Source organism: Rhinolophus hipposideros, assembly GCF_964194185.1.
Source record: "Rhinolophus hipposideros genome assembly, chromosome: X".
Classification (NCBI taxonomy): Eukaryota; Metazoa; Chordata; class Mammalia; order Chiroptera; family Rhinolophidae; genus Rhinolophus; species Rhinolophus hipposideros.
Genome location: NC_138046.1, coordinates 89513586 through 89536491, shown reverse-complemented (window position 1 = coordinate 89536491; position 22906 = coordinate 89513586). Strand labels below are relative to the sequence as shown.

Genomic DNA, 22906 nt, shown 5'->3' with positions numbered 1-22906 from the left:
AGAAACCCAAAACTCCAATTCAAAAATCTGTATGCACTCCTATGTTTATTGCAGCACTATACACACTAGCCAAGACATGGAAACAACCGAAATGTCCATCGGTAGATGACTGGATTAAGAAGCTGTGGTACATTTATACAATGGAGTATTACGCAGCCATAAAGAAGAAAGAAATCTTACCATTTGCAACATGGATGGATCTAGAGAACATTATGTTAAGTGAAATAAGTCAGACAGAGAAAGACAAGTACCATATGATCTCACTTATATGCGGAATCTAAAGAAGAGAATAAGTGAATGAACTAATCAGAAAGTTTTGGAGACAAAGAGGAAAAACTGAGGGTTGTTAGATGGGCTGTGGGGTTTGGGGATAAGGGGGAAGGTGAGGGGATTAGAAAACAGTCGGTAACCACAAGATGGCCATGGGGTTTCCAACTGTAATTTTACATATAAAATTATATGTATATATAAAAGTATATATAATTTATATATAAAAAAGTAGTTACGGGGATGTTGGGAATAGCATAAAGAATATAACCAATAATATTATAATAAATATGTATGGTGTCAGAGGGATACTAGATTTGTTGGGGTAAAAGATGGGAGAGGGTCTAGGGGCAGGGTGAAAAAGGTGAAGGGATTAAGAAGTACAAATTGGTAGTTACAAAATAGTCATGGGGATGAAGGGTATAGCATAAGGAATATAGTCAGTAATATTGTAATAACTATATATGGTATCAGATGGGTACTAGATTTATTGGGGTGATCACTTCGTAAGTTATACAAATGTCCAATCACTGTTATACACCTGAAACTAATATACTATTGTATATCAACTGCAACTGAAAAATAAAACAATTATTTAATTAAAAAAACGTGTATACGAGTATATACATGTATATACAGGGGGTGCCAAATAAATATGTACACATGACTTTTATTCATCTTTTGTTATCAGTATATATTATTACAATTTTAATACAGTTTTTTCCTTTCTTAAAATGCGTATACATTTTCTGGCACCCTCTATATACACATTTTAAGAAAGGAAAAAACTGTATTAAAATTGTAATACTCAATATATACCAATAACAAAAGATGAATACAAGTGGGTTTCCACCAGTGCCCTCAGTTTTTGTTATCCTCATTCCTGAAGATTAAGGGTTTTGTTTTTTAGGGAGATGGGGAGACATTTCTGGGCAGATTTTGGCAGTGACTGTTGTCCCCCTATCCCAGCCAGCACATGAGAGAAACGTTCTTAGGACTCTCACTGATCTTGCCTGTGAGTACCTGGTGGGACCCTGAAGGAAAAGTCTACAAGAGGGTGAGAACCTCCTATACCTGTGGCTTCCAACCTTTAGCAATTCATTAATAATTTCTAGTTTAATCTTACTGGCTTATATGACATTCAGCAGTGTCTGTCCCAGATAAACAAATGCTCCGGCCCTATTTCTCTCTGAAGTGGCACCTATATATCTCCTGATTTGGGGTTAGCTGTTTGCCCTGAAATCTCAGTTTTCTGTTGAGTTCAAGAAATGCCATTCATTTGCAAATTTGTCCAGATTTTTTTCTTGCTGTGAGGATGGGAGGTCTATACTCTGTATCTCTGAGCTAAAACCAGAAGGTTGTTTATTAGTTTTTCAAGTGTACTGAGAAATGAGTGAATAAAACAAGATGAAGTCAGCATAACTAGGCTGACTTGAAATGGAGTCTTGTGTAGTCAAGCTGACAAACCTGGTTCAGGCTAATGCATGAGGAATACATTTTATTTTACTTTAGCTTGAGGACAAACTTTTGAACCTTTCAGCTGTGCATCAATGCCTGGAGATACAGATACATCCTATAGATAACACTCTGAAGAACTTAGGAAAGAATTTTCACCTGTCCAGACCACCTGACATCCGGTATCCAGGCCACTAGCCATCTGGAAAATTACCATCTCGGACCAATCCAAAGGCTAAGAATGCAGGATTGATTCTTCTCAAGAATGTGCTTTTTACTGTAAGAACTCTAAGCTTTTATTTCTTCTTTGGAATACTCTGGCTATTGCCTAATTGTGTTTCTGATTTGTAAATCCTAAGACCCTTAAATAAACCTTTATCATTTATTTCTAGAGAAAGCCGCCTGATTCATTTATGCTCGGTTGATAGTATTTATATACTATACGAGGTCTGAAAATTAAGTTCGTGAACTTGTTGCAACGATGTTGCTAATCTTTTTTTGGTATCAAAGGGATTATTCATTATGAATTTGTACCAACTGGACAGTTAACCAAGTTTACTATTTGGAAGTGCTGAAAAGGCTGCGTGAAAATGTTAGATGAAAACAACCTTAACTTTTCACCAACAATTCATGGCTCTTGGATCACGACAATGCACCAGCTCACACAGCACTGTCTGTGAGGGAGTTTTTAGCCAGTAAACAAATAACTGTATTGGAACACCCTCCCTACTCACCTGATCTGGCCCCCAGTGACTTCTTTCTTTAGCCAGAGATAAAGGAAATATTGAAAAGAAGACATTTTGATGACATTCAGGACATCAAGGATAATACGACGACAGCTCTGCTGACATTCCAGAAAAAGAGTTCCAAAATTGCTTTGAAGGGCAGACTAGGTGTTGGCATCTGTGCATAGCTTCCCAAGGGGAGTACTTCAAAGGTGACCACAGTGCTATTCAGCAATTTGGTATGTAGCACTTTTTCTAGGATGAGTTCGCGAACTTAATTATCAGAACTCATATGCAGCTTTTCTCCACAGAGGAGCTATTTGAAATATTGAAAGACTTTTACTAAGTAACAACTTACTAAGGAACAATTCGCTGAATATTTTGTTAGAAAAACATCCAAAAATTGGAAATTCCTGTAGTATTAATATCTAATCAGGGTTTCTGATCAGTTTGAAATAACTGATATTCTTAGCTGAGTTGTTATACTTCCAATTAAAGTAAGAACTTGTTTTCATTAACTTTTTGTGCTTGCAACACATAAATGTTTGATGTCCTTTTGGCCTTTTGACGTAGAAGAAACTGCTCACACGTGCATCACACCTTTAATCCTGTATCATTGGCCCGACCAGGCCCTCCATACCACTGAGGGAGACAGAGCACACCAGGTGCCCACCTGACCTCCCCCCCTGATCCCCACAGATCCCCAACTCTAATTAGGAATTTTCCAAACACTGCCTCAATTGTAGAAATTGAGGGAACACTGCTATAAAACTAAGTAACACGGATTCAGAGAGATCAGTACCCTCTGCAGGCATAGTTTCCCTGGCTGCACTCATCAAAAAGGGCTTAGAGGTGGTAGGGTGTCCCTATTCAGGTGGCCATGTGAAAAAAAGATATTGTTACAGAAACATCTACCTTTTTACTTACAAAGATTAATGGGCACATTAAATTATGTTTGTTACACTATAAAAAGGGTCCTTCTTTCTCCCCTCATATCAGTGCTTCCTCTCCTTAAAAAATACATAATAATTCAGTAAAACAACATTGATAGATAAGCTTACAAAATAGTTGATATGGGGTTTAATGTACATATTTAACATTTGAAACGTGACCACGAGTTTATCATAATTACCTCATCCCATCTTTTAGGCATACGTTACCACAGCAAATCCAGCGTGGGCCTCAATACCTACCTTCCTTTCCCCCCAGTCTTCTGATACGGATATTGGTTCTTCTGACCCTAACCACGCAGTTTTTCTCCTCACTTCTGGACCATATTTAGGTACTGGATACACTGCACACCAGAAAAGGCATTCAATTTGCAGAAGGGTCCTCATGCCAGCCCTAAGCCTATATGCCCTCAGATTCATTTTCTGCCCTTTCTTGCTCTGCTACATGTTGTGGAGGGGCAGGTAAGAAAGAGGAGAAGGGTAAACTACATTTCCAGGCCCCCTTCCAACTGGCTTCCAGTTAGATGCATATAACGGGTGGCACAGGTAAGAGATTACAGAGTGAGAGGAAAGAAGAAGTCAGGGTATTTCTACCTCTCAGCTGTGCACGTATACACTCGTGCTCTCTGTTTCCCTTTCTCCTTCTGTCTGTCTGTCCCTCGCTCTCTCTTAGGCAATGGCTAGGTGATTTCCATGGCTGAAGCTCCCACTAGACAGCCGTCCCTCTGGGTCCAACGTCTCACTAGGCAGCCTTCACAGTGGTTCCAGTTCCTATCAGGCTTACTCCTGGGCTCTGGTAATACCACCTCCTCCATATGTCAGCCTTAGGGATGACAGTGGCTTCCTGCTCTTGCTTATCTCCAGGTGACGTCAATGCACCCTTCCAACACCGTGGTTCACAGGTGCCTCCTACCAAACTACTTGCCTTTTCTCTTCCTGAGTGGATTGGGAGGACTTCATCTGCCACAACAGAGCTGCACCCTTTACCACATTTCCCCAATGATAGATAAAAACCACTACAGTATTACCATCTTGTCTGCATCTCTTTTCAGTGCCATCACAAACCCTCTGCACAACACTGCCACTGAAAATAGACAATTCTCTCATTCATACCACTGAAGAGAATCACTCTGTCTCATTCATAGCCTAGTCTGTTAATGAAAGCAATTGTTTCTTTCCCCCATTCTCTCAGCAGCAAAAATGTACAGCAGCCAAGAGATTCCCAGACTATAATAAGATAGTCCATAGTAGGCTTGTTTTACATGTGTGTCTGTGTGTATATAAACATACACAGTTGCATAAACACACACATCAAGTCTACAATTCAAGAAAAATAAATACCAAAAGATAGAATGTATGTGTATGGGGGAAAGAAGACCAAAATTCCTTTATAGAATTAAGGCCTCCACTTCCAGGCAAGACAGAAAAACAGGGACTGGATTTATCTTTAAGCCTGAAACAAAAACAGAAAAATACATGAGATAATTGTTTTCAAGATACTAGACATATGACCCAGCAATCCCTCTTCTGGATATCTACCCAAAAAATCTGAAAACATTTATCCATAAAGACATATGTACCCCTATGTTCATTGCAGGATTGTTCACGGTGGCCAAGACATGGGAACAACCAGTGTCCTTTAGTAGATGTTGCATAAAGACAATATGGTACATATACATAATGGAATATTGTACAGTCATAATAAAATGTGAAATACTGTCATTTGGAACAACATGGATGGATCTTGAGATTAACATGCTAAGCAAAATAAGACAGAAAAAGCCAAGAACCATATGATTTCATTTCTGTGGGATATAAAAACAAAAGCAACAAATGAACAAGACAAACAAACAAGCAAAAACTCATACACCATTGGTCTGTGGGTCTGTGCTTCTGCCAATACCATACTGTTTTGATTATTGTTGCCTGTAGTACAAGCTGAAGTCAGGGAGTGTGATACCTCCAGCATTGTTCTTTTTTCTTAGGATTGCTTTGACTATTCGGGGTCTTTTGTGGTTCCACACAAATCTGAGGATTTTTTGTTCTATTTCTTTAAAAGAAAAGATGAAATAGTGCCATTTGTGACAATATGGATGGATCTTGAGCTTATTATGCTAAACAAAATAAGTCAGAGAGAAAAAGTTGAGAACCATATGATTTCACTGATATGTGGTATATATAACTGAAAACAACAAAAGAACAAGACAAACAAATGAAGAAACAAAAACTCACAGACACAGACAATAGTTTAGGGGTGACCAGAGGGTAAAGGGAGACAGGGGTGGTAGACGAGGGTAAAGGGGATCCAATATATGGTGATAGAAGGAGAACTGACTCTGGGTGGTGAACACACAATGTGATATATAGATGATGTAATACAGAATTGTACACCTGAAATCTATGTAACTTTACTAACAACTGTCACCCCAATAAACTTTAATTACAAAAAACTCATAGACACAGACAATAGCTTAGTGGTTACCAGAGGGTAAGGGGGGGCAGAGGGAGGTAGATGAAGGTAAAGGGTGTCAAATATATGGTGACAGAAGGAGAACTGACTTTGGGTGGTGAACATACAATGCAATATACAGATGACATATTATAGCAATGTACACTTGAATCCTATATAATTTTATTAATCAATAAACAAATTCAATTTTTAAAGAAGACACTGGACATCAGGCAATGAAGAACAGTAATCCCTGAGAGATGCGGGAAGGGGAGAAATGAAGCGAAGTCTATGACTGCTCCAGTTTACTGCCTTAAGAGAATTTCCAAGCTACAAAACATGGAAGGGAAACTGAGATAACATCTAGCAGACTCCTAAATTGACAAAGCTGACAGTCTAGATATAAAGGCAGCTAAAGTTCATAGCACAGAGTACCAGAAAGGAGACCTGAACAGAGAAAGAATCCTGGAGATCCACAGAGAGAGTGTCTCTCTCTCTCTCTCTCTCTCTCTCTCTCTCTCTCTCTCTCTCTCTCTCTCTCTCTCTCTCTCATATTTAGGAGGGATCAGCATATGTGTATGAATGGAAATAACAACCTGAAAAGATTAGGGAGAACAATACCTGGCTACAGGGACAGTACCTGTCTCCACAAGCCAGACTGGGAAAAACCAATTCATAGGGCATTGGGTAGAAGAGTCAGGATGGTCTTGCCTCAGTGGTGGAAATAATTAGCCCTAGAATGAGTACTGCTCTAGACCTACCTAGCAAATCATAAAAGCAAAGGATCAAACTATTTACAAGTAAATTAACCATATCTAGGAACAAATCTATTTACAAGTAAATTAACCATATCTAGGAACAAATCTCAAAATGATTTACAGGAATATGAAAACATCTAGCACCTAACAAGGTAAAACTTACAATGTCTGGCATCCAACCAAAAATTAGCGGGTATAGAAAAAGGCAGGAAAATGCAATCAATAATAAGGAGGATAATCGATCAATCAAGTGAAACTGACACAAATTTTAAAAGTATGAGAGAAAGGTATTAGAACAATTATTATAACATATTTATGTTCAAAACGTTCAGCAGAGACATGGAAAATATAAAAAAGACCCAAATGTAACTTCTGAGCATAAAAACTACTATGTCTGAGATGAAAAATACACTGGATAAGATTAATGGCAGATTAGATACTGTGAAAGAAAAGATGGGTTAACTTAAGGGCACAGAAAAACAAACATCCAAATGAAACACAGAGAAAAAAAATGAAAAGGCACCAGTGAGCTGTGGAATAACTTGAAGTGGTCTAATATAAAGGTAACTGGAGCCCAAAAATACAGAAAGGATAGAAAGAATATTTGAAGAAATAATGGCCAAGATTTTTCCAAAATTATAGTAACTTAACACTATAAAACCACAGACCCAGGAAACCAAATGAATCCCAAGCAAAAGAAACATGAAGAAAATTACGCTAAGGTAAATTATAATCAAATTGCTCAAAACCAGTAACACACAGACAATGTGAAAAGCAGCCAGAGGAGAAAGACATGTTACATACAGAGGAAGAATGACAAGGATGACATCATATTTCTTGTCAGAAAAAACATAAGCAAAAATATGATGGAGAAAGAAATGAAGAAGCGGGGGAGGAAATCAACCTAGAATTCTAGCCCAGCAAAAACATCTTCCAAAATAAAGGTGAAATAAAGACATACTCGTATTCACACATACAAAAACTGAAAGAAGTCATCATCAGCAACCCACACTACAAGAAATGTTAAAGCATATCCTCCTGGCATAAGGAAATGATACCAGATGGAAATACGAAGCATTGGAATGAAGAGCACTGGAAATGGTTTGTGTTTGTGTTTGTGTGTGTTTGTGTGTGTGTGTGTGTGTGTGTATAAATAATATAGTATACTCTTGGGCAGACGGGTGGGCTCGGTTGGTAAGAGCATGAACTCTGGGCAACGGGGTTGCCGGTTCAATTCCCACATGGGCCAGCGAGCTGCGCCCACCACAACTAGAATGAAGACAACGAGCTGCCACTGAGCTGCCACTGAGCTCCCTAGCCGCCAGATGGCTCACTTGGTTGGAGCACGTGCTCTCAACCACAAGGTTGCCGGTTTGACTCCCGCAAGGAATGGTGGGCTCTGCCCCCTGCAACTAAGATTGAACAATGGCAACTGGACTTGGAGCTGAGCTGTGCCCGCCACAACTCAGATTGAAAGGACAACAACTTGACTTGGAGGTGATGGGTCCTGAGAAAAACACACTGTTCCCCAATAAAGTCCTGGAAATACACACCGTTCCCCAATAAAGTACTGTTCCCCTTCCCCAATAAAAATAATAATAATAATATAGTATACTCTTATATATTAATATGTAAATACCATGTTTCCCCAAAAATAAGACCTAGCCAGACCATCAGCTCTAATGCGTCTTTTGGAGCAAATATTAATATAAGACCCGGTCTTATTTTAATATAAGACCTGGTATAATATAATATAATACCAGGTCTTATATTAATTTTTGCTCCAAAAGACACATTAGAGCTGACAGTCTGGCTAGGTCTTATTTTCTGGGAAACACAGTATATGAGTTATCTCTTATTTATTTTTTAGCTCTGTTTTAATTTTTTCCTCTTGCAGTAAACATTGCTATCTTCAGAAAACAAGGAATGAGAGGCAAATAAGAACATTCATCTTGGCAGGACCCAAAGTACTTTGAAATTTTAAAGGAATGTAATGATACCTGCTAAAACCAACTTTGTCACTATAATGGATGAAGTACTTAAAATTTAACTTGTAACCAGAATTCTCATATGATGTTACATGTTCACCAAGAACTTTAGATGACTTGAAAGGATTTCTTTTTAAGTTTAAATATTTACCTTACAAATACCAAAATGTAGATATAGCTGATAATTTTATAATTTTTTTAGCACAGTCAAGTTTTTATTTTGACCCTTATTGTTTGACCCTAATATTGGTCAAAAGAATTGAACTTTATAGTGGGTCTTAAAATTGAGTCCTCGAACTTAATTCTTCATGATTTTCTATGCAGTTCTAGCAATTATTCACCACAATCTTAGAACATTTTAATCACCCACAAAAGAAACCCTGTATCTGTTAGTTGTCATACCCCATTTCCGCCCAACACCTCCAGCCCTAGACAACCTCCAGTCTACTTTTCTGTTTCTATGGAGTTACTTATTTTGGACATTTCATATAAATGTAATTATACAATATGTGGTCCTTTGTGACTGGCTTCTTTCACTTAGCGTAATGTTTTAAAGGTGTATTCATGTTGTAGCATGGACCAGTACTTTATAGCTGAATATACTGTATGACTGTACTGTATTTTATTTCTCCCTTCAGTTGATGGAAATTTGTGTTATTTTCACTTTTTGGCTATTATGAATAATGCTTCTACAAACATTTGTGTACAAGGTACTTTTAATATTTTGACCTAATATTGGTCAAAAGAATTGTTGGGGTTTTTTTCTTATTATTTAAATATCTTTAAAAGATAACTGTTTAAAGTAACAGCAATGGATTGTGGGGTTTATACCAAGTAAAAGTGAAATGCATAGGAAAAATAACAAAGATTTAGAGGAAAGGAATGAAAGTATACTATTGCAACATCCTTATACTAGATCTGAAGTGGTATAATATCACTTCAAGGTAGATTGTGAAAATTTAAAGATGTCTAGGGCTGGAGGTGTTGGGCGGAAATGGGGTATGACAACTAACAGATACAGGGTTTCTTTTGTGGGTGATTAAAATGTTCTAAGATTGTGGTGAATAATTGCTAGAACTGCATAGAAAATCATGAAGAATTAAGTTCGAGGACTCAATTTTAAGACCCACTATAAAGCTGCAGTAAGCAAGACAGTGTGCTATTGGCAAAAAGCTAGATACAGAAATAAGTAGAACATGATAGAAAGTCCAAAAATATATCCACACAAATATGGGCAATTGATTTTGGATGAAGTTGCAAAAGCAATTCAATGAAGCAAAGATCATCTTTTCAACAAAACTGTTGGAAAAAATAAACACCAAACACCATAAAACTTTTAGGGGGAAAAACAGAGGAGAAAACCTTCTTAACCTGGGGTTAAGCAATGAGTTTTTAGACATGATACCAAAAGCAAAATCAATAAACAGGAAAAGTTGATAAATCAGATTGCATCAAGATTTAAAACTTTTGCTCTGTAGAAGACACTGTTAAGATAATGAAAACACAAGGTACAAACTGGGAGAGAATATTTGCGAATTATATGTCTAACAAAGGAGTTGCATCTAAAATATAAAAAGAACTCTCAAAACTCAAAGAAAACAAACAATACAATTAGAAAAAGGGGGAAAGACTTGAACAGTCTCTTCACCAAAAATGAGATGTGGATGGCAAACAAGAACATGAAAAGATGTTCAACATTAGGGAAATACAAATTAAAACCACAATGTGCTACCACTACCCATCTATTAAAATGGCAAAAATTTAAAAAATACTAACAAATACTTAGTGCTGAAGAGAATATGGAGCAACTGAAACTCTTACACATTGCTAGCTGGAATGTACAGCCACTCTAGAAAACAGTTTGGCAGTTTCCTTATAAAGTTAAACATGTTTATCCTATGACCCAGCAATCTTATTCCTGGTGATTTACCATAGAAAAACTTAAACTTACATGCACACAAAAACCTGTACACTAAGATTTATAGCATTATCACAAAAAACTGAAAACAACTCAAATGTCCTTCAACTGGCAAAGGAATAAACAAACTGTGGTACATCCATAAAATGGAATCCAACTCGGCAATAAAAATGAGCTAACCATAGAAAAATGCAACCACATGGGTGAAGCTCAAAGGCGTTATGCTGAGTGAAAAAGTTAATCCCAAAAGGTTACATGCTGAAAGGTTCCATTTATACAACATATTTGAAAAGGCAAAACTATAGTGATGGAGAACAGATCAGTGGTTGTCAGAGTGGAGTGGCAGCATGAGAGAGTTTTGTAGGATGATAGAACCGTGTTCTTCTCGATTGTGGATGGTTACACACATCTATACAGATGTTAAAATTTGTAAAACTGTATGTCAAAAGCCAACGTGTGATAATTTAAAAATAAAACTTAAAAACTTAAATAAAAATATGGATAAAACTGAAGAAGTCTCAGGAACATACAGCAGGAAAAAAATCACATAATAGGCCTGATGTTGCTATGTTGCTACCTCTAGGAGGGCCTGCTTGCATGATTGATCCTTGCAATGACGCCTGGGTACTTGGCTGGTAAAATATTCCCTATGCTACTAATTGATAAGATTGTTTTGCATGCCTGGAACACCGCATTCTGCCACACCAGCCTGGCTAGATTTTCTGTAAATATGATTTATGTTTCTGTAAATGTGATTTATGGTGAACACCTGCTTTCCTTCTGGGAGTCAGAAATTTCAGCAAGAGTGCCTGATCAACCCCCAGTAAAAAAAAGTCTGAGTCTTGAGCAAGATTCCCTAGTCAGAAACACTGTGTATGTGTTGTTGTATTTAATTGCTGGAGGAGGAAGCTTGTTCTGTGAAACCCCATCCCTAATCCCCTAAGGGAGAACTTTGGAAACCCACATCTAGACTCTCCCAGACTCCATCCATTGCATCTTTTTCAGTTGCTGGCCCTGCTGTGTATCCTATCACTGTACTAAATCATAGCTGTGATTACGCATGTCGCTGAATCCCATGAGTCTTTTTAGGACATCACCAAATGTGTGGGTGGTCATCAGATGTCCAAAACAATTAGCAAATATAAGTGGTACTTTAAATCTTAGCCCTTTCCGCAAACCCTTTCTCTGGACCTATACTGCCTACTCTTCAGCCTCCTTTAAAATCCCAAGCAGAGCCATATCTGCTGTAGTCATGAACTTCTGCATCAGGTCCTCAAACAGCCCACATTGTCATACCCAAGTTCCAAAGGGGACTCAGAACCTGGTGTAAAAGTTACAATTAGGCTCAGCAGCAAATAACAAAGGACCCATTTCTCCCTCACTTATAAGGAGTCCAGAAGTATGCAGACCAAGCCTGACATGGCAGCTCTAAGCTATTAAAGATCCCAGCTCCATCTACCTTATTGTATTGCCAGAAGTGTCTTCCATTCCCAAGGTTACCTCTAGATCCAATATGGCTGCTGGAGCCCTAGCCACAACATCCACATCCAGGAAGATACAAGGCATGGGAGAAGAAGGGCATGCTCCCTTCCTTTTAAGGATATTTTGCACAAGTCCTACACATTTCTTCCAATCTTTAGCCAGCACTTAGTCACATGACCACACCTAACTTCAAGAGAGGCCAGGAAATGCAGTGTTTTCATTAAACAGCCCCACTCTGAGATGTACTAAGTCTGGGGCCAGACCCGCTATTTCTAACAAGCTCCAGGTGATACTGACAGGTCTATTGAAACAACTTCAGAAACTCTATATTGTAGTCACACAACAGCCTAGCCAACTGTCCCTCCATGTCCTTCCTTAAGGAAAGAAGAGTCTGTGAGAGTGTGCCTTTCTGGGACTCTGTTCCATCCTTGTGTTTACACCTTATGTCTCTCTGTCTGGTCCCCGAAAGATGGTTTGCAGCCAAAGACGGGTAAGATATCTCACGGGAGATACAACCTAAGCCAGACGGAACCGAATGGGGACCCCCAATGAGCTGCCTTAGAAGAATATGGGAAGGGGCCTTGCCTCCCCTTCCCCCTGCCTGGGAAAGTCTGTTGTGGGCCCTGGCTTTTCCCTTGCACCTGTTTGTGAGAGAAGTCATGAGGACAACAAAGATCAGTTCTCTCCACTTATCTCAACAGAGCTGTTACAATATGAGAGACTTGACCCTGAGAAGGTACATACCTTAGGTAAGACATCATGGGACCTTGTGCTTCGGCTGTTTGAAGGTTAAAATAATTGGCTTGGGATGTTTCTATAACGTGATAAGTGAGTCTCACAGACCGTGCCAAAAACACTGTTACTCCCTTACGTGCTTATCAATAAAAGCCTCCAGTCGGCTTCATTCGGGTCTCCAGCCCTCTGAGACTGAGAGACCCCTGGCCTTCAGAGAGATTTAACTGCATTAAGTCTCTGTTTGTTTCTTTCTTAAAAACTTAACCCAAACCGCCCCTTCTTGCATCCTCACTGCCCGTGTTGCGCTGGACGCGACACTATATAAATGCTCCCTTCAAACTGGGTTAAAATAAAAATTTAATTTATTATCAACCAACAACAACAACAACAAAAACCCACATGCAAATCCTACTACTTCTCTTTTCTAGATCATGTATGACAAAGTATTCGTCAAATACTGCAACAGAGATTGGCTAGCTACTTTCCAAACCTGTTCCTCTTCCTCTAGCTGGACTACATTTCCCTGCCTCCCTTCCAGTTAGATGCGGTCTTGGGACCAAGTTCTGTCCAACAGGAAACAAAGAGAGGAGCAACACTTCCAGACTTAGCACATTAAGTCTTCCCCGTATGATTCTTTTTCTCTCCTCATTCATGGATGGAGAGGGAGAATTCCAAGGCCCAAGGAATGGGGAAGCCACAAGATGGAAGGCACCTGGTACCTGAATCACCACATGGAGAGCCGCCTGCCATACCCTTGCACTGGTCCATTACATGAGTAAAAAGTGAACTTTTCTTATGTCAGGCCACTGAAATTTGAGGTTGCTCTGTGACAACAGCTAGCATTACCCTAATACAAATATCCATGCTGATTAAAAGCCAGGTAGCATACTTGAACCAAAAAAGAAAAGTCTCCTGAAACACACTCTCGTAAGTGGAACAGAGGCGATTTTTCAAAAGACATGTGAACTTAAAAAAATCAAACAAAAAATGAAAGTAAAAAGAAGGTACTGACTATATATTTCTTTAATTATATAGTCACAGGGTATAAAGTACAGCATAGGGAATATAGTCAATGGTATTATAATAGTTATGTACGGTGTCCGATGGGCAGTAGACTTGTTGAGGTTATCACCTTGTGAGGGGTGTAAATGTCTAACCACTATGTCGTTTTGTACACCTGAAACTAATAAAAAAAGAAGTTACTGATAATCAAGTCATGCAAGCCAAACACCATCACATACAAACTAATGGCAAACAGCATCGCTCAGCGTCAGAAGTTGTACGAGAGTAACAGGACGCATCCAGCCTCACGTGCGCAGCCTTTCAGGCAGGAAGGTTAACAGGTTACCAGCTAACAGCTTAACAGGCAGGTTAACATCTTCCCCAATCTTCTGTTTTAATGAAAATTTCAGAGTATACCAAAAAGTTGAAAGAGTATAAAGTGTACCCTTTCACCCACCACCTAGATTTAACAATTGCTAGAATTTTGCCGTATTTGCTTTCTCTGTATATGTGGTGTGTATATTTTTTGACTGAACTTTTTAAAAGTAAGTTTCATACATTAGAACTCATACACTTCACTCATAAATACTTCAGCCTGGATCTCCAAAGAATAAGTACATTCTCCTATATAACCTCAATTGTCACACCTAACAAAAACAACAGTAATTCCCTAATACTATCTAGCATCAAGTCCACATTCAAATATCATTGATTGTCCCCAAAACATTTTTATAGCTTTTTCATGAACCAGAAGCCAGTCAAGTTTCATGAACCAGAAGCCAGTCAAGTTTCCTGCGCTACATTTCATTGTCTCTTTTGTCTCCAATAACTTAGAACACTGTCTTAGCCTGCTCAGGCTGCTAGAACAAAATACCACAGACTGGGTGGCTTAAACAATAAACATTTATTTCTCACACTTCTGGGGGCTAGAAAGTCCAAGATCGAGGTGCTAGCAGACTCGGTGTCCAGTTAAGGCCCTCTTTCTGGATTGTAGATGGCTCCTTTCTTGCCATATCCTCACATGGCAGAGAGAAAGAGAGCTTTGGTCTCTTCCTCCTCTTACAAGGGGACTAATCTCATCATGAAGGTCCCACCTTCATGACCTCATCTAATTCTTACCACTTCCTAAAGTTCCCACCTGCGAGTACCATCACAGTGGGGATTAGGGCTTCAACATATGAATGGGTGTGGGGACACACAATTCAGTCCATAATAAACACCCCACCTCTTTGTTTCTCTTGACAAAGACTTTTTGAAGAAACTACAATAATTGTCTTGTAGATTGTTCCATATCATGGATATACCTAATTGTTTTCACATGTTATTTTATCATTTGTTTCTCCATTCCCTGTATTTCCTATAAACTGGAAGATGTACCTAAAGCCTCCATTAGATTCAAATGAAACATTTGGAGGACAAATACTACATAAGTAAACTGTATGCTTCTTATTACATCACATCAGGAGGCACATAATACCAGAGTGTAATTTGATGACGTGACTGTAAGATGGTGACTGCCAGACCTCTCCACTGTACCTTCTTTCCTTTGCGATAGGCAAGTAATGTGTGGGGTGATACTCAGCACCATGCAACTACCATGTTCCCCAAACAACCTCTCACCTGTGGCTCTGGAATTCATTGAAAATCCTTGTCGAAATCAATGATCGTGGAGAGTTGTGAAATGGTGATTTTTCTAATTGCATCATTTCAAAAAGGTTAACTTCCGAAAGTTCTAAGAAACGCTTTCAGGAAATGTCTTTTTTTCTAATTTTAAGACACATTTTACTTCCATTTATAACTTTTAAGTAACTAATGCTACCTAACCACATAACTATAATCTATTTCTAATACATTTTTTGCTATATAAAAGTCATTTGCTTTATTTTAAAACAATGTTTGAATTGCAAAAGGAACGGGTGGATGTTATCTAATATTTCAGGCCATTCAGAAGAGCATAAAGGCAAAAGTAACAACTTCCCTCCCTCTCTCCCAACAACTGGTCCCACTGCCAAAGGATAACCAATGCTAAGTTTGTGTATCTTTCCAGAGGAGCACACGTCATGTATAAATGTATATGCATCATGTTTATGTACATATATTACATAAGTTTTAAAGAATAAATGAGATAATATTATGCAATGCTGCTCTGTGCCTTATTTTTTCCACAACAGTATGTTTGGACACCTGCCTTAAAAGGACATCTGAAAACACCTCTTTTTACCAGCTGCATAGTGTTCCTTAGCAGGAATGTACTATAATTTAACTAGCCCCTTCTTGATGAATATTGCAACTTGTTTCTGTTGCAACAAATATTGCTGTCTATATAACATGCTAGTGCAAATAACATGCTAATGCAAGTATTTCTGAAGAATAAAGTCCAAGAAATTGAGACTGCTGGATAAAAGAGTAGGGTAAATACCTTTACATTTTTTTCTAGGTATTAACAAATAGCCCACCAAAAAAATGACAATTCTCTTCTCCCCACTAACTGTATCCTAATGCATTGTCAAATTACACGAGGCCTCTACTGAAGGAACCTCACATAGCAATGTTGGCCAAAGAACCACAAAGTCTAAAGTGAGAATGAGAACTAATATTTACCAAGTGTTTAAATACCAGACACTACACTTGACCTTTAGAGGATTTCAATCATACAATAATCCTGTGAGATGAGTGACATTGTCTCCATTTTTGAAAAGAGGAAGTTAAGGCTCAGATTGCTTACTCAATGTTATATACAGCTTTATAAGTAACAGGGCCAGCATTTGAACCCAGGGGATCTGGCACCAAAGTCAGACCACATGGAGCTGCCCCACACTGGGGCCAAAGTGACAGGGTTCTCAAAAAAACAAGGGCTCCTGATTAACCAGGAAGAGGGTGATTCCGAAATGTTTGCTCACAGGTTCAAATGGTAATTTCATGCCACTGCAAAAAGTCATATTTTCCCGTTGCAGACTGCCTATGAACCCACTCTCAGGTTGTGTTTAGCAATGCAGCTCCAACAAAGCAACAATGAGCCCACGGGCCACAGAACCTGAAGGGCTGACCAACATGTATTTGGAAAGTTGATAGGCCGGGAGCAGGGGAAACGTGAAGCAGGTGGTAGGCTAGCACGGCCAAGTTAGATATTTTGGCCCCGTATCAGTTGTCACCAAAACATTATGGGGGAAGCGGAACTGCTGTACACATGAAAGAGAACCACAATTAACTGACACAGTATGTTTGTACCACCTTTCTCTGACTCGAACACTTGCTATTTCTGCTGCACAGACATGCTGGGCCCAGTAACTCTAGGATGGCACTTAATCACATACAGAGCCAGACAGCTGGGGGGCTCCCTGCCCTGACAAAACAGGTTAGACTGGTGGCCATGCCTGCAGCTGTGGGTCTGGGGTGCTGCTTTCAACTCTGCTGGAGAGGCTGTTCTGTGGTCACCTTCCCTCCAGCAGCCTGGGGCTGTTGTCAGGGAGCATTTAAATCTCTCCCTCGGTGGGTGGGGGAGTTCCTGTCAATTTAAAAGCATTCACAATGTGTCGGTTATTGTCCTTAGGTCGTTTGCACCCAAGCAAGTGCTTATTATGGGATCTATTTGCCGCACACCACTCCTAATGTAACATCAACTATTCTTTGGGAGTAATGCGATAGAAGGGAAGGGAAAGAAAGTCTCTTCCCCTTTCCCCATTTTGTCTAAATTCTACGCACAGGACTCCAGAAGTTACATGAGTACAGACGACAGTTGAAAGGTCACAGAAAAGTGACAGCATAATGTGATTTAAACAGGGAGAAGTGAGCATCAAATTGGATGATCTGAGGAACATCTTAAAATATTATTACAGAGCCACAGAATGGCGGCAAGGACACACTTCCATAGTTCAAAAATCAAAAAGTAAGTGATGTCTCCCTCCTACCCCTATGTCACAGCTACCTAGCTCCTCCCCTGCACCAAGGAAGCCAATGTTACTTAGTCTATTGCATGTCCTTCCAGAGATATTTTATGACTACACTGGAAAATATAAATATTATCACAATCTATTTTAATATATTACTATATGTTTTATATATATATTATAGTAATATATATCACAATCTATTTTAAATATTTAAGCCTTCCCTCTCAGATTAAAGTGCCACTTAAATATTTTTAAAGTGGCAAAAATTAGATTTTTCAAAATTTCAAAGTAAATAGTTTTAAAATTCACAGTTGAATTCTTTCACTCATAAAAATTTGCCAATATTTAAAAGTTAAATTGTTTACCTCCAGAAATGAAGTTGGGCACACAGCAGATACTTAAGTGTTTCCTTGGGTTGCTTTGTCCTCTATTACTCAGAGGCAACAGGACAGTTACTCACTTCCTCTATCGATCTTGACAAATGCAATCTGATTTCTTACTATTAAAATAGAGAAGTCCTCAAAACCTGTACTGCATTCACTTAATTGTTCACAGATTTTCATACTGAATTTTTTTGTCAGAATCCCAATAGTTTTCAGTACATAATAAATAATTAGCTAATCAAATGACATTAGAATACAGATTGGGGAGACTTGAAACAGAAGAGTAAATATCTCTGAAAGAAAGAGAGAAAGGTTTCTCACAACTATAGGCAATCCACACCAAAGTAATATTTGGCATAACCTAGGACATCACATATTGACAAACTAAATTTCTTAATACATTTCAAAGTAACACCAAAACCCAAGACATAGAACAAAACTACATGGAATGCTATGAGATGATGTTGCTTTTTCTGAACAATCATCAATTAAACCAGATTTCAGTAACACAAAATGAAACAGTACACTGTAGCGCGGCCTCAATGACTAAAAGCCTTGAGATGAGTTTTAAAAGTACCTATCAGCAAAGGAAAATTCCACTGCTGCTTTTAAGCCTTAAGATAAAGGTGACTGAGCTCCTAAGAACATGGATACTCCTTGGAAAATGTATTTTTAAATCCCCAATTATTTTCTATGAACTTGAGCATGTATTTATGAGCCTATCAAAGCTACCTTCTAAAAGTATTTCACATTGTACTTTAACGAACTGGATCTAGGGGCTATAAAATAAAAATACTTTCAAGGCTATCTATACACATATAATGGCAATCTTCATTTGCATTATGGCTCAGAGTCAATCGCCAGAAATGACACCATGCTTCAACTCCCCACTCCGCTCTCTACTCAGGAAACCTTTTAGCTTACCTGCAGCCCTGGCATCAGACATTTGTAACCAACTGACACAAACCATAGAGCTCAAGAATGACCAGATATCCAGGCCAAAGCTTGTGTTCACACCTGTAATTTGCAATAAGCAAACTCAGTTTGGGACTTGGTCCTGTTTCAATTCAAGATCAGTTGAGGCCACTACCTCTTCAAAACTCAAGGGCTCCCGACAGCACTTCGCAACCTTGGTGGCCATGAGTCTGGGCTGTCAACCACCAATCAAGAACCATGAGAAGCAAGGCCCGGGGCAAAGGGTAATTTTCGCATTAAAGATTAAGGTGTCTGCTTTCCATTCTCTATCAGGGAACCCTGAATGTAAATTGAGTAGATAGATCCCTCCAGTATAAGTGAAGCAAAATACTCCCTATTGGGAACAGTCATGAAGTGGACTCATTTATTTCACACGAGGATGCCAATGCAAGCTTTAACTCTACTGAATTAAATTCAAAAACAGAATACTTGGTTCCAGTTTGGAGTCATGGGGGAAAGGGTGTTAGGGGGCATGGTGGGTGAAGAGGGATGATTCGGAATGTGGCTAAATGACACCCATGTAATAACAGAAGATTTGTACAGACCACTGTGCATGTCACACCATGTGCCCTTAAATCCAGAAAAGGATGGCATCAGCCCAACCTTCTCAACAAAAGAAAGCTGACTCCAGAATTAAAACCACTACTTTTCCTCTTCATACCTCACAAACGTATTTTCAGAGTCGCGTCCATATTAGTGTGAGGAATACCAAAGCTCATCTCCGCTTGGAGAAGGCAAGTCACTGGATGTAACTTTCCACCTGGACACAAGGAGCTAGGTATGCCCGTATCCCTGACTAGGCCCTACATGTCTGGGCACCACTCTGGGTCCTGGACGCTCACCTTTCACATCGCTTGATGCTCCAACTTTATTAACCAGAGACCCGGGAACACAGATCTCAGAAGTGGAAGCCCAGCCTGGTTGACCATGGATGTGGCATCCACCAGGCCCCGCCAGCCCATGCCCAAGCCGAGAAGCCCTCAGCCCTTACCCCCACCCTCACTGTGGCCTGCCTCCTGGAGTGGAGCAGTCCTCTGCGAAGTCACCCACCTCCCGCCAAGGTACACACACCCTGTTGAGCTGAACTGGGACGGGGGACGGGGGGGAGGGAGGGGGGGCTGGGGGGGCCGATGCGGGGTGAGACAGAACCCGGCCACCTCTGTGTCTTTCATTTTCCTGGTTCCCCGATGAAGAAACGTCGAAATGGAGCGGACTTCTTTTTAACGGTAACAGAAAGGCAGAAATGCAGGCAGTTGACCTTGGAAACTAAAACCGTCGCAGCGGGAAAAGAAAAAGGAACGAAACACGTTGGCAAGTGAAGGGGGAGCCCGGCGCAGCGCGAAGGGAAGCGCAGCGGCCCGGCCGCTCGAGGGGTGTCGGGATGGTGGGCGCAGGTGGGGTGCTCACCATAGATCATGGCCAACCCGGTCTCATGCAGGAAGCGCACCCGGCGGTGCTTGAAGAGCCAGATGGTGAGGATGGTGAGCGTGAGCAGCAGGATGAAGGTAAGCAGGCTCACGCTGTCTTGCCGGTGGCTCTCCTCTGCCTCCTTCTCAGTGGCGAGCTCCTCCATGGCGCTGCTGTCCTCGGCCGCCGCCCCAGAGGAGGAGGCCGCGGCAGCAACACGCAGCCCCCGACCCAGCAGCAGCGGCACCAGCGACAGCAGCAGCAGCCGCTGTGGAAGTACCCGGGCCGCCCGCCCTGGGCCAAGGCGCGCCCCGTCACCACCAGGCTCCATGGCTCCAGGGCCGCCCGCGCCGCCTGCACACGGGGAGCTGCAGCCCGCGCCGTCGGTGGGTTCGCACCGCGCCAGCGACCTGCCGGAGTAGCCGTGGGCGCCGCAGCTCCTCCTCCCGCTGGCGCCCAGGCGGGGGAGGGGCGCACGCAGTGCGCAGGATCCCCAAGCACCGCCCCCCGCCCGCGCACCTGTTCGGCCCCCAGTTGCGCCGCGCCCAGCGCGGGCCGGGCCACAGAAGCAGGGTCGGCAGTCACTCAGCGACCCATGGGCGGGGCCGCCAGTGCCCTGGCCTCTCTGCGCTTCTCTACCCGGTCCTGGCGTACCTGGCCAGGCCGTCTGCGGTCGCGGGGCGGGTTCCCAAGCTCTCGCCGCCACGCTTCCTAAACCGGACGCCAGAGGTCGCCTGTACCTGGCAGGAGCATCAGCTTGAATTCGCGCTGTGCAGTCTCGAGTCCTCTCTGAGACCACTGTGTAGCCGCCCTGGGCCCAGTAAAGTCAGGCTTTGAGGAAAGAAAGCGAGGAGCCGCGAAGCCATGTTACCCCCTACACCTCTCTTTCCACATCTTTCACAGTGCCTGCCAGCTCTCGGCGCATCCCAGAATCTGCCAGTCTTCATTCAAAGCTCTGCTCTAATCTGTCCCAAAGTAAGGACGGATAAGGAATCAGAAGTGGGGGGAGTGTTCAAATGTATCCTTCACCACTTGGGGAATAGACTGACGTTTTATTCTGGGAAAAGGGTTGAACCAGAAGGAAGTGAGTACTTGCCATTCCAGGTAGGTGAGCAACAGGTGGCGCTGGTAGGGGGGTACATTATGCTGGTGGCCCTTTTATGTTGACCCTCTGGTAGCCCAGAAAGTCTTTGGATGATTCTTAGGATCAGGCCCAGCTCTGGATAAAAATTATATACTGGACTCTGGAGGATAAAGCTTCCTGGAGCAAATTCTCAGAAACTAGGATTTTCAGTCCACCTTGTTCCTCTGGTCAAGGAAGAAAAGAGAGATAAAATTATTAACCACTGAATTCCCAATGCTAACACTGTGCTCATAAGATTTCAGAGTGATTTATTGAACCACTCTGAAGTCCGTACCAACTGTCCATATTTCTCTCCCAGAAGTGTTTGCATTTTTAAGAGGATTCATTGAAGAAAGCAATGCTTAACTAAAAGGAGTAACGATAGAGTAAAGGTGGCATTAGGTAGGAAAGATAGTTGGAACACTGCAGCCTTCCTGGTTCCCTTCTAGGTGAAAAGTCTGCCAAGCCTGTTTAGGACCGTCTTTAAGCAGGAGAATCTCTTCATCTAGATTTTAGCTAGCGTGTTTCCTATTCCTCCAGACTGTCACCCAGCCCCCGCAAAAATCCTTATATCTTGACGTTCCATGCAGGTCCCCAATGGAATTGCAAACAATGAAAACCTGGATTGTCACAGAAAGTTATACAACAATGGGAAAACATGATGTAATTTCTGGCGACTCACTAAAATCCAGGTTTGCTGAAAACTGGCCATATTGGTCATAATATTTAATATTACACCCTCTTGGGTTCCCAAAAATCAAAAACAGAACTTCTCTCTATAGCTCATAATGAGGACAACTTAGGAGCTACCTTTAAAGTACAGACTTCTTAGTACTTGTGGCAGACTGTATTTTCCAAAAATGCCTGCAGCCATATTTCCAATCCCACATGCTCTTTTCCCACTCCCCCATCAAGATTTGGCATCTATGTTCCCACCCCCTTGAACCTGGCTGGACCCTTGCAACTACCTCAAAGAATAGAATGTGGCAGTGGAGACTGCATAACTTGTGAAGCTAAGTCATAAACGGCAACCTAGTTCCTATCTGGCTCACTCTCACGCTCTTGCTCTTCACTTACTTTGGAGCCCTGAGCTTCCATGTAAGAAATCTAGACCACAATGAGATATCACCTGGCACCTATTAGAATGGCTATCATAAAAAAGACAAGAGACAAATGCTGACGAGGATGTGGAGAAAAAAGGAATCTTTGTGCACTTTTGGTGGGAATGTAAGTTGGTATGGCCACTATGGAAAACGGTACAGGGGGTCATCAAAAAATTAAAATTAGAACTATCATATTATCCAACAGTCCTACTTCTCGGTATATATCCAAAGGAAATGAAAACAGTATCTCAAGGAGATATCTGCACTCCCATGTTTATTGCAGCATTATTCACAAT

General features: G+C 41.0%; 1 protein-coding gene across 3 annotated transcripts in view; it reads right to left on the bottom strand.

The window, feature by feature from the left end:
* Positions 1 to 20988, bottom strand: part of SLC9A7 (solute carrier family 9 member A7) — a 143136-nt gene extending 122148 nt beyond the window's left edge. For all 3 annotated transcript variants that reach the window (XM_081043265.1, XM_081043263.1, XM_081043264.1), the window contains exon 1: positions 20385 to 20988. In XM_081043265.1, coding sequence (XP_080899391.1) covers positions 20385 to 20715 — 331 coding nt within the window. In that variant the 5' untranslated portion in view covers positions 20716 to 20988. The remainder of the gene's footprint in view (positions 1 to 20384) is intronic.
* Between the last annotated feature and the right edge of the window lie 1918 nt (positions 20989 to 22906).